At 39.5% G+C, this 13,165-nt stretch overlaps 1 protein-coding gene across 2 annotated transcripts in view; it reads right to left on the bottom strand.

Annotated features, from left to right (window-relative positions):
- Positions 1–6,175: 6,175 nt before the first annotated feature.
- The window catches only part of PRKD1 (protein kinase D1), a 280,136-nt gene continuing 273,146 nt past the window's right edge, over positions 6,176–13,165 (bottom strand). For both annotated transcript variants that reach the window (XM_040968763.1, XM_040968764.1), the window contains 2 exons: positions 7,917–8,002; positions 6,176–7,158 (listed from right to left, as the gene is read on the bottom strand). In XM_040968763.1, the coding sequence (XP_040824697.1) occupies positions 6,940–7,158; positions 7,917–8,002 (305 nt within the window). In that variant the 3' untranslated portion in view covers positions 6,176–6,939. The remainder of the gene's footprint in view (positions 7,159–7,916; positions 8,003–13,165) is intronic.

Genomic DNA, 13,165 nt, shown 5'->3' with positions numbered 1-13,165 from the left:
TTGGCTCAGCTGCAACCATTGCAGCTGCTTGGGGAATGAACTGTCAGATGGAAGATCTTCCTCTCAGTCTCTCCTCTCTGTATATCCTCCTTTCCAATAAAAATAAATAAATCTTAAAAAATAATGCTAACAAACGGATATAAATATTATGGTTCATTTAGTCATGATTCAATGCACAACAATGGAAACAAACTGTGGCCATCTAATGCATCAATTTCCCTAGCTGAGAGATGCAAGAAGTTATTTTTTATTGCAGCACTCATAGGATTAATGAGATAATATTTGTGAAATGTTTTGAGCTCCTTAAAAGGAAGTTGCTATGCAAATATAAAGTGTTGTTATCATTACTCAGGCACTATGTTTTTCGTTTGCTTATATGATGAAGTTTATGATCATCTTCGTTTTTCACATTATTTTTAATGAATTGTAACAATAAAATGTGGTAGCCAAGATATAAAATGAAACACGTGTTAATGAGGCCATAAATTTGTAATTAGAATTTGAAACATCAGTCTGTCTAAAGATAATTGGCTCTAATGATTATTTCTCTATGTACACAAGCTACAATTTATGAAGTCCAAGTGTAGCTTATTCTGCACGGTTTTGCCTACAGAGCACACTCAAGTATACAGTAGAGACTACACAGAAGGGAGAAGAGCCTGAATGAAAAATTCTGCTTAGAAGGATACAGTAAGTTGATTTGAAGGCTAAAATAAGAAATGAATTTTACATAAATTGAATTGAAAGTCATGGAGAAACCGTGAAATAAAAATATTGTATAAACCTGTGCAAAAATGAAACTGGATTTAAGAAACTTTGTAGTAGCCAGTATGGATTGGAAAGTGCTAGTGATGGTAGAAGTTGAGTTCACAGATATAAATCATATCAGATTTATATGATTTATCTGAAAGAGAATAGAACATTTGGGGAACTTTGAACAGACAGAGCTGGGCACCCACTGAAAAAGGAAGGTCATGGGAAACGAGGGCTTAACTACATCTGTCCTTTCATCAACTATATTCTCAAGACATGAGAAGTTGTTAAAATGTTTACCAAATGACCAAATCATCGTAAATACTGCTTTGGTTGATGATGCCTTGGCACTAAGTTTTATGTATTATTCCAACAAATCTTTTATCAACATCCCTAATGAGACAGGGAGGTTTTAGTGTTTTGATGGCCTAAGTTAAAGTTTTGTCTGTTTTCACATCATTACACTACACTGGGAAAATCTATACATGTTGAGCAAAGAATCACTGATTACTCTTGTAAGAAAGGATTTATTGTGGGAAACATAAATATCTGATTCTATAGGACGGAAACAAGCAAAACAAAATCACGTGATAAACAGTAAAAGAAACAGGAAATGGGGGCTGGTGCAGTGGCATAGCCAATTAATCCCCTGCCTTGTGGTGTTGGTCTCCCGAATGGGCACTGGTCCATGTTCTGGCTGCTTCACTTATGATCCATATCCCTGCTTGTGGCCTAGAAAAGCAGAAGGGAACAGCTCAAGTGCTTGGGACCCTGAACCCATGTGGGAGACCAATCCTGGCTTTGGATCAGCTCAGCTCTGGCCATTGTAGTCATTTGTGGACTGAACCAGTAGATGGAAGATCATTCTGTCTCTCCTTTCTCTTAACTCTGCCTTTGAAATAAAAATAAATAAATCTTTTCAAAAAAGAATGGAAATTAGATGTTTTCTAGAAAGATGAGTAAGGTCTGAGCTGATTTGTCTGTATTATTCTGTTGAAGGAGGAAGCTGAGTCCATTATTTAATTATTTATATTACAGAGTAATTTTGAACAAAGACAATGAGGGATTGTGGTGGTATGGTTTTCTCAATAAAGGTTAGGGAAAAATCAAGTAACAGGACTGCTCTGAGAAAATTTAGAATGAAGAAAAAGACTATTCAAATCAGAGGGACAGAGGAACAAAGCAGCCCGAAACGCTTAGGAAATCATGCAGAATAATTATCCTTGGTGCTGCATTTCTGTATGTGGAAGAACAATTTGGCACCTCCTCAAGCAGTATGCTGCTGTTAGCTGAGATGGCCTCTAAGAGCTTGAAGATATGTAGGGGTTATGCTCATACTCACTCATGTATTGTTATCAAGGTAGGAGATGCTTTGGCCCATTTGATTACGGGGAGTCATAGTGATCAGACAAAATAAAAGAGCAGGAGGTGAGGAGAGACAGAGAGAAAGCCCAAAAGTGAGAGTGAAAGAGATTTAAAACATTTTTAAACATTTTAGGGCCCGGCGCGGTGGCGCAAGTGGTTAAAGGTCCTCGCCTTGCACGCCCGGGATCCCATATGGGCGCCGGTTCTAATCCCGGCAGCCCCGCTTCCCTTCCAGCTCGCTGCCTGTGGCCTGGGAAAGCAGTCGAGGTCGGCCCAAAGCTTTGGGAACCTGCACCCGCGTGGGAGACCCGGAAGAGGCTCCTGGCTTCGGATCAGCATAGTATCGGCCCGTTGCGCTCACTTGGGGAGTGAATCATCGGACGGAAGATCTTCCTCTCTGTCTCTCCTCTCTGTATATCCGCCTTTCCAATGAAAAAATAATAAAAATAAATCTTTAAAAAAAAAACATTTTAGAACATTTTTCAAAATTAGATGCTTTATTCTCACAAGACAGTTTACTTAATAGTTAGGAAGCTAATTATGACAAAACACAAAAAACCACGAATAGCTAGAACCATCCTGAAAAATAAGAAGTTAGCAGGGGGAATCACAATCCCGGACCTCTGGACATACTATAGAGCAGTGGTTATCAAAACAGCCTGGTACTGGCACAAAGACAGAAAGGAAGATCAATGGAATAGAATAGAAGCACCAAAAGGGAACCCACACAAATACAGCCAATTAATCTTTGACAAAAAGACCAATGACAGCTCAAGCAAGTGGGAAGGCCTCTTTAGTAAATGTTGTTGGGACAACTGGCTGATAGCCTGTAGAAACAAAAAGATAGACCCACATCTATCACCATACACTAAGATCCAATCTACATGGATAAAAGACCTAAACCTACATCCAGAAACCTTCAAACTCTTGCAAGAAAATGTAGGAAATACCCTGCAAGACCTAGGAGTAGGTCCCGACTTTCTAAGAAGGACACCAAAAGCAATAGCAGTTGAGAACAGAATAAACAAATGGGACCTCATCAAACTAAGAAGCTTCTGTACAGCAAGGGAAACAATCAACAAAGTAAAAAAGCAACCCACAGAGTGGGAGAAGATCTTTGCACACGATATAGGCGATAGGGGGCTAATTTCCAGGATATACAAAGAACTTCAAAACAACCAAAAAACCAAAACAAACAGGCCACTCAAGAAATGGGCACGGGAAATGGGCAAACATTTCACAAAGGAACAAGTCCAAATGGCAAACAAACATATGAAAAAATGTTCCAGCTCCCTAGCAATAAGGGAAATCCAAATTAAAACATCGATGAGGTACCACCTAACACCAGCAAGATTGGCCCACATAAACAAGAACACCAACGACGCTTGTTGGCGAGGATGTGGGGAAAAGGGAACCCTACTCCACTGCTGGTGGAGCTGCAACTTGGTACAGCCTTTATGGAAATCAGTCTGGAGAACACTCAAACAACTCAAAATCTGCATACCATATGACCCAGCAATAGCACTCCTAGGAATATATCCAAAACACCTGTTTTACGACAAACCAACATGCATCCCTATGTTCATTGCAGCACAATCAGTAATTGCAAAAACATGGAAGCAACCGAAATGCCCATCAGCAGAAGATTGGATAAGAAAGATTTGGTTCATCTACTCCATGGAATACTACTCAGCTATTAAAAAAAACAAAATGCAGTTCTTTGTGGCTAAATGGGCACAACTGGAAACTATAATGCTAAGGGAAATGAGCGAATCCCAAAAGATTAGATACCACATGTTTGCCTTGATTTAACCTGTAATTTTTTGTTTGGTTGTTTGTTATTTTTTGAACCTGTCATTGATACTGTCTCAACCCAGATGTTTCGAAGAATGGAACTTGCATTATTTTTAACATATTGTTTACCCAATACTATGTCAATTAATTCCATAATGTTGTATATTGATACTGAGGCCTTGTTGGGGCTTTTAACTGACCGGATCTTTACTCTGTTAGCCCTATCTTCAGACCATAGAAGGTCTCCCCAAGAGGCCACTGAACTTATCTGGACAATAAGACGCTGAACTTTATGCTAGACATGTGTTTGCAAGCAATGAATCTCAACTGAACTTGAACTATGGTTATGCAACAAGGTGGAGGAATCCACCATGGGGGGAGGGGTATGGGAGGGGTGGGGGGAACCCCCAGCGCCTATAAAACTGTACTAAATAATACAATGTAAGCAACAATAAAAAAAAATGTTAAAAAACATATTAAAAAAAAAAGTAGAGATGGCAGGTGCAAGAGAGACATACTCTACAGAATTAATTCAGGAAAGTTCCTAAGCAAAGAAAACAACCAGGACCCTCATTGGATACAGAAACATGATAGAGTTACATATTATATGTTACAGAGTTACACATTATGTTACGAAATACATATTAATACTATCATAATTAATACTCAGTATTCGAAAAATTTCCAATTTTTCCAGTGAGGAGTGACACATGCATAGTAAAACACTGGAAATTGTCCCTGATAGGGTGAAGGGTTTGGGTAGACAGCCCAGATGATGGATGTGGACTTTAAAGCTGCTATTATAAACATGCTGGAAGAAATTTGCACACAAAGAATTAAATGCAAGCATGACAAAATTATTCATTCAATACAATCGATAAAAAAATTAAATTAAATTAAAAACAACTATATCTAGCACAAAGGGGGCAATTAGAGAGAGACAAATTATAAAAGGTACAGAAAACAAATGCAAAAACAATGAGCAAGAGTTAACATGGCAACATGAGAGAAAAATGACAAGGATAAGAAACATCTTTTGGTTGCTGTAAGTAGGCCCACAGAAACAAGCAGTAGATTGAGGAGATATTTTGTACGTTTAGACCTATTTAAATTTAGTAGTAACATAAATTAGAGATTATTAGAATGAACAACTATTTTTTCCCTATCCCTCTGAGTGGAAACAGAATCTGAAGCATTAATAGCTTTCCCAGTATGTTCCAATGTCTTGAAATACTTATACTTCCAGTATTATTTTATATTTTTTTTTGTCTCATACTATTGTCATTTGCTGCTATGAGGAAAACAGCTTACATCACTCACTCCATTCACGTAGAATCTTTTTTTTTAAGATTTATTTATTTTTATTGGAAAAGCAGATATACAGAGAGGAGAAACAGAGAGGAAGAACTTTCATCTGATGGTTCACTCCCCAAGTTGCCGCAATGGCTGAAGCTGAGCCAATCTGAAGCCAAGAGCCAGGAGCTTCTTCCAGCTCTCCCATTCGAATGCAAGGTCCCAAGGCTTTGGGCTGTCCTTGACTGCTTTCCAATGTCACAATCAGGGAGCTATTTGGGAAACAGAGCTGCAGAGATAAGAACTGGTGCCCATATGGGATCCCGGGGTGTTCAAGGCGAGGACTTTAGCCACTAGGCTATTGTGCCGGGTCCAACATAGAAATTTTAGACCCATTGTTAGCTATCTCTTCTCCAGGTTCTAAAATCTTACTTCAGTTGACATTGTCTCTAGGGATTACTTTCTTGCCTTTTTTTTTTTGTGGTGGCAAATATCAGAATCATTTTGCTTAGAGAATATAAAAACCATTGTTATTATTACCAGAGTCATTGTTAATCTTATATATCAATTTCAAAGGCTGAGTGACAGAGAAGACAGGCAGAAAAAGAGAGAGAAAGAGAGAATCCCCCACTGTCTACAACAGTCAGTGGAGGGGCCAGGCCAAGTCAGGAGCCTGAAATCCCATCCCGACCTTCCATCATGAATGGCAAGGACTCAAGTACTTGGAACCTCCAAGAATGCACATTAGCATGAAGCTGGGACTGAACCAGCCACTCCAATATGGGCCGAGGAATCCAAGCAGTCAGCCCCCGTCTAGGATGAGTATGCTAAGTCCCTCAGTTATACCGACTCAATCAGAATGCTACATACTTTTGTCCTGCTTTTGAGAGGCCCTATCACTGCTCCTAATTGGTCTGAAAACACTTGAGTGGACCAGACATAAAAACAATTCAACCAAATAGACACATACTTTGACAAGATTATTTATTTGTTATTGAAAAAATACACAAAAGCAAAAAGTTGCTTAGCTGCTGGTTTTCCATAGTACAGCAGGGTATTGTAACAAAGAGGGAAATATCTCTGTTATATATAGCGGTTTACATTTCTAAGGCATTTTGGTTTAATAACAGTAGGTTCTGCATGCCTAGGTGCATTTACTAGAGTTTAAACACACTGAGGCACACCAGGCAGATAGAATTTAAAACCATACAGTGGAATTCTTTCATGCATTTTTGCCTTAGGACTTTTATCCTTTATCTCACACACCCCGCCTTTTGTTTTCCCCATGTGAGTTTTTGGAGTTGTTCACAGAACACGGTAATAGCTGACTCTTCAAGAGTTTGATTACAGTGATAATAACAATGGGACACAGCAAATGGAACTATTTTGTGTACAGGTTAAGTCCCTTTTCAAAGTGAGGTTCCAGGAAGAAAACCACTGATTTGCCAAGGCACTGCAGAAACAGGTTTAATGCATTAAATATAACATGAATCATTCACAATAACAAGTTTAGTGTTTCAGGGAACTTTTGTTAATACAACACAGTTGGTCACACAAAATACAAATGCTTCTGTTGATTTGTCTTGGCAACTCAGATACATCAACAGTGCTAACAGTTTAACAGCTTGGTTCTCATCTGACAGAAAATAATGGCAGTTCTGCAAGGCAAATGTTAAACCTGACCGTATGTATTTGTTAATTCCACAGTGTTTTGACAGATTATAGGGATGGAACTCAGAGGATGCTGACACGCTCACTGAGGGCTTTCATCTCTGTTTCTTCAGTCTCAGGACTGTCACCGTGGCTAGCACTCGGATTGATCAGGTGTGCGGGGTACTGGAGTCCCTGCTCACCTGCATACTGCTCCCACCTTGAGTCATCACTTTCATGGGTGATGTAGCGTTCCCCAATTTTGCATTCCAGTTCCCGTAAGTCTAACCAGGTTTGATAGTCCTGAAGAAGAAATTCCAAAACATTGCCAGAAAGATCATTACAACACAACACGTTTTCTGATATGTTGTCAGTTCCCACCAGCAGTTACCCTTTTTTTCTTCCATTTTAACAGTGATGCATCCTTCCTCACATATTCGCAAGTGACAGCATGAGCAGCAAAACCATTCCACTCACCTAACCTTTACAAATATATACTCCTTCTATAACACTATGGATCAAAGTGTATGCAATTAATATTTGCAGTCAAGTAACTAGGAACTTGGTAGCCCTGTGAAATGTAATACCTACAAATAATCTTTCAGTTTTGAAACTTTATGTTCAATGTGAAAGCAACAAATATTTAAGACATCATAGCAAGTGCATGTACTTTACATTTGCCATGCAACTGTTTCATGTTCAAATAGCCTGGCCCTCAGAAATACAGCTTCTGAATAAATACAGTACATGGTCGGATGGATGCCATTACACATGCAAATACTTCTGAAACCCAGGCCTCTGAGTTCTGCTTTTATCATTGTTTTCTGCTGCTGCTGTTGGGATTTTTAATTTAGTTCTCATTTGGTATGTTCATGTGTGTCCTCTGTCAGATATTCTTTGTAGAAACACCATTACTAAATCCCAAGAAGTTACGTGAATATTGGCCAACACATTTTTGTTAGAATAATTACACTTTTTAAAACAACAGAAAACTTTCTGCAAATAATGTTAAATGCTATAAAAATTTCTTCAACTGAGGAAGACCAAGGACTGATTTTTACCTGTAGCCAAGGGTGACTCAGAGTCTTATCCACGCTATAGCGCTTTCTCATTTTTACTTGCAGCAAATTATTGATAAGATCAATCGCTGGAAAACATTTTAAGTATTATTAAAACTAGATGGCAAAACAGGAACATATACACAATTCATTTCTAGTTTATTCCACATCTGCTATTTCACATAGTCAAGTGCAGCACAGTGATAACAGGGACTGAAATCCCAAACAACAACAACAAAAATATTCCTTTGAGAATTCTAAAACCACGAATTTCATTTTATTCCTTGTTCATTCTAATTAATTGGGTATTTAAAAAATGGAGTCGGAAATAACTGAGAAGGAAAGTGTATCAGTATTTTGAATGATATGAACTTGACTCAGTCTACCCCTTCTGTATCTTCATAAAAAGAGGGACTACTGCTTAAACATGTCATTTAACTATGACATACTCTAATAGATCAATATCTAAGAGAATACATTTATTGTTTTCATTACACATTATGTTTAACGCTTACCTACATAACGGGTTTTGAAGTACTAAATTAAATGACAGCCATTTGGACAGTGTATTTATGTGGAAAAAACACAGCATGACCTGTCATGACATATGTCCTGTGATAAACTCGGAGCCTACAAACCAATGAAGAAAAATACTCATCTCCTTCACTCTCCTTTTGCTTTAAAAATTACAAATGAATCAAAATTATATAAGCCTGAGTTGATTTCATAGAAGAGAGAGAAAAAATGGACTCAGCAAGAACCGTTCTCTGAAACGTTGGAACTACAGTCCATCCTCCCTAGCATCCTATCTGTATTAAAGGAAATCATCTTACTTTAAAATATCTGAGTGATCACCTTATAAATTTGGTTAAATTTTGACCGTACCACTGGCTAAAACATGCTGAATAAATGGACTATTTCTTTTAAAAATGAAGTAAAACCTTAGTTTGTGAGAAGGCAGACAGTGGCAATAAGCAATAACTGGAGAGAACAATAACCATTTCACTCACATATAGTAAAATATAAAAGTAATCACAGATCACCAAAACTATGGTAGTATATAACATTCCTAACTACTGGTCTGACAAAGATGTAAAACAAAGTTTTGCAAACTATATTTGCAGTGATACTGATACCACACAGATATTTCTTTCCTTCTGTTGCCCCCCCCCCCCCTTTTTGTAGCTCCCACATACAAGGAAGACTAGGAGGAATTTGTCTTTCTGGGTCTGGCGTATTTCATTCAGCATGATATCCTCCAAATGATTCCATTTGCTGTAAATGGTAGAATTTGATTCCTTTTCACAACTGAATTGTGTACCCAATTAGGTATAAATACCATAGTTTCTTTACCAATCCATGTGATGATGGATAACTTGATTCCAAATTTTAGCTGTTGTGAACATGCTGCCGTAACTACGGTAGTGAGGATACCTCTGTGGTTCATTGTGTTCAGTCTTTGGAGGTATATGCCTGGCAGTGGGATTGATGGATCATATGACAAGTTTAATTCTAGTTTTTAAAAGAATCTCCACACCATTCTACAAAGTGGCTGCAGCAATTTACATTCCAACCAACAGCATATGAGTGTCCCTCTTTCCTGACATTCTTGCCAGCATTTTAACTTTGTGTTTTGAATTTTAGCCATTATAATGGAGTGAAGTGATATCTAATTGTGGTTAGTATCTACATTTTATTTCCCTTGTGGCTAGCGATGTTGAGAATATATTTTTTTAAAGATTTATTTATTTATTGGAAAGTCAGATATACAGAGAGGAGGAGAGACAGAGAGGAAGACCTTCCGTCTGATGATTCACTCCCCAAGTGAGCGCAATGGCCGATGCTATGCCGATCTGAAGCCAGGATCCAGGAACTTCTTCCACGTATCCCACACGGGTGCAGGCTCCCAAAGCTTTGGGCTGTCCTCGACTGCTTTCCCAGGCCACAAGCAGGGAGCTGGATGGGAAGTGGAGCTGCCGGGATTAGAACTGGCGCCCATATGGGATCCCGGCGAGTTCAAGGCGAGGACTTTAGCCGCTAGGCCACACCGCTGGGCCCAAGAATTTTTTTCATAGCCTTGTTGGACATCTACATTTCTTGAGAACTATCTATTGAAGTCTCTCACCCACATTGCAACTGGACTGGTTGTCTTTTTCTTAGCTCTGTAAATTGCTTATCTATTTGGCATATGAATCCTTTGTCAGGCAGTTTGCAAAATCCCCCATTCTGTTGGATCTTTCTTTCTTTTTTTAAAAGATTTTATTTTACTTTTATTGCAAAGTCAGATATACAGAGAGGAGGAGAGACAGAGAGGAGGACCTTCTATCTGATGATGCACTCCCCAAGTGAGCACAACGGTCGATGCTATACCAATCCGAAGCCAGGATCCAGGAACTTCCTCCAAGTCTCCTACATGGGTGCAGGGTCCCAAGGCTTTGGGCCGTCGACTGCTTTCCCAAGCCACAAGCTGGGAGCTGGATGGGAAGTGGAGCTGCTGGGATTAGAACCGGTACCCATATGGGATCCTGGCACGTTCAAGGTGAGGACTTTTGCTGCTAGGCCACGCCGCTGGGCCGTGGATGTTTCTTCATACTACTGTTTCCTTTGGGTTACTATTTTTGCAGTGATCTAATACCTTATTTTAATAAAATGTCTTGAACTTTTGAAAACTCATTATACCCAAAGTTCTAATTAAGTTTTGACAATGAGATTTTTAGTCAGATCTCTCAAAAAAGGGGACACTTATCTTGTGGAGATAACAGATATGGTACAAAATGCCTTGTCAAGTTAGAATATAGTCTAGAGTCCTTTGATACTGCCCATAATGCAGTCAGTGCAATTGCTCAATTGGGTAATCCTCTGCCTATAAGTGCCAGCATCCCATATGAGTGCTGGTTTATGTCTCAGATGCTCCATTTCCCATGTAGCTCGTTTATGGCTGGAAAAGCAGTGGAGGATGTTCCAAAGTCTTGGGACCCTGCACCCAGGTGGAAGGTCTGGAGGTGGCCCATGGCTTCTAATCTGCTTAGCTGCCACCTTTGGAGAGTGAACCAGCAGATAGGCGATCTTTCTGTATCTCCTTCTTTGTAAATCTGCATTTCCAATAAAAGTAAACCTTTAAAAGGAGGAAAAGAAAACTGCCCGCAGACAATGCTCCAGGTCACACTCATTACTAATATCTCTCCTTTCATTGGGCTGCTTCAGGGCACAGTGGATTTACTAGTCAATATTTTCAACATAGATTTCTGCTGAATCAGTTTAGAGGCACAGGGTTCATCTGGAAAAGTCATGGCCAACCTCTCCACAGGCATGGTTTTAAACAGAGTGATTCACACATTATTCAAATTCTAATGGGTATCAGGATATGTATACATCTGACAATCTTTCACATTCTGTTAGGAGGCAATTTGTACAAGTCAGTCAGATGTATTTCCTCTTTTTCTTTTCTTTTTCTTTTTCATACCTGGATTTTTCTTCAGATACCCTATGGGATCCCTCAATAATTGTCTGCAACCCCAGAGTCACCACACACACTAATGATAGGACACTTTCAAGCCCTGCTTGCTTTTCTCTTATCTACTCATTCCTGCCAAACATATCAGTGACACACTGGCTTATTTATATGTGGATTTTTCACATGAAGAGCCACTGTCATGTGGACAACTGGCTCTGATGGGGTACCTGATTTAGAAAGAGAAGAAAGTAATTCTCCTGTTTATTCACTTTACAGAGTATATAGCTACCAAACTACAATGTGATGGAGTTTCACTTACCTTTCCTGAAAATTATATTTTTAGTTTATACATTGAAAACTCATTATTTATTGACGTCATCACATTACACCTCCTAGTTACAATTGTAACAATTGTTGCACGTGTTTCTTTCAGTTAAACATTCCCAACCCCTCCCGAAAAGAGCTCAGTACAATCTGTCAATGTAATGGAGTCATTTACAATGACTTAAGGAACAAAGACAGCCTCATGCCATCAAAATCAATCAGAATCTTTCTCACTCTAGGGTAAAGCAAAGTGGTTTCTAGAGTTCTTAGGCACATAAAATTGTATTTAGAATGCTGCTAATACCCCAAATGCTTGCTGGTACTGAGGGGGGATTGAACATCAAAGAATCAGTGTATTGCCAACAATGAACTGCAATCACACACATGCAAATGTCTTCCATGCCTACATACTTTTGTCTTAGTGAGGATAGCTGAGGAAAAACAGTACTTACTGCAATTTCAGATTGCAGGCATGTGTTCTAGAGAGCGTTTGAAAGTGCAGCTCCCTCAGTGAACTGTGTACTAGGCATGTGCTTTAAAACATCCATTCACATGATTTACTCACTGGTGAGTAAAGTGCACCTTCCATCCTTGCTGCTGTGAAGTCACACGGCAGAAATGGAGGATGAGGAGCCCAGGGAGCGCTTATGTGCTACTGTACACACACTGCAGCATTATGCTCCCCTGGACACTGCAGGCAATAAGTACATGGTATTAATTCACTCATTCTGCTTCAAATTCTACAATTAGGAAGGTAGGAGTACGGTAACTCGACAAAAGGTCTGGTTCGTTCCCAAATGGGCCCCAACAGTGAACCACACTGCCTAACGGGAAGGGAAATACTGCTAGTGGAGAAACTAGAAGTGCCTGAAGGGAATGGAGTGTGAAGACGACAAGGCCATTCTACTGAATGAAAAACACAGTCCTACATCTGACTCTGCCACATCTCCACGGCGATCAAGCAAGCACAGCAAGGTAACAAGAACCCCCAAGAGAAAGCAGTTTAGGAAATAAGGGAAAGCTCACTGTGTGTGTGTGTGTACATTTATTATTTGAGGGCTCATGGTAGCAGAAAGCAGGAACAATTATTAAGTATGGGACTTGTAGTTAAACGCCGAGACTCATATTACTGGGAAAACAGAAATATTATTATTGTATAACAGTTGCCATGTACTTGCTATCATTCCTAGACTCCTTAAAACATGCTTTTAATTAATTCATTTTTTTTAAAGATTTATTTTTATTATTTTTTCATTGGAAAGGCGGATATACAGAGAGAGGAGAGACAGAGAGGAAGATCTTCCGTCCGATGATTCACTCCCCAAGTGAGCGCAACCGGCCGATACTATGCCGATCCGAAGCCAGGAGCCTCTTCCGGGTCTCCCACACGCGGAGGGAAGCGGGGCTGCGGGGATTAGAACCGGCGCCCATATGGGATCCCGGGCGTGCAAGGCGAGGACCTTTAACCACTTGC

The sequence above is a fragment of the Ochotona curzoniae genome, unplaced genomic scaffold (genome assembly GCF_017591425.1).
Source record: "Ochotona curzoniae isolate NIBS_2020 unplaced genomic scaffold, NIBS_Ocur_1.0 scaffold_4701, whole genome shotgun sequence".
NCBI classification, from domain to species: Eukaryota; Metazoa; Chordata; class Mammalia; order Lagomorpha; family Ochotonidae; genus Ochotona; species Ochotona curzoniae.
The sequence above is the reverse complement of the archived record's forward strand: the minus strand, read 5'-3'. Positions and strand labels throughout refer to the sequence as shown.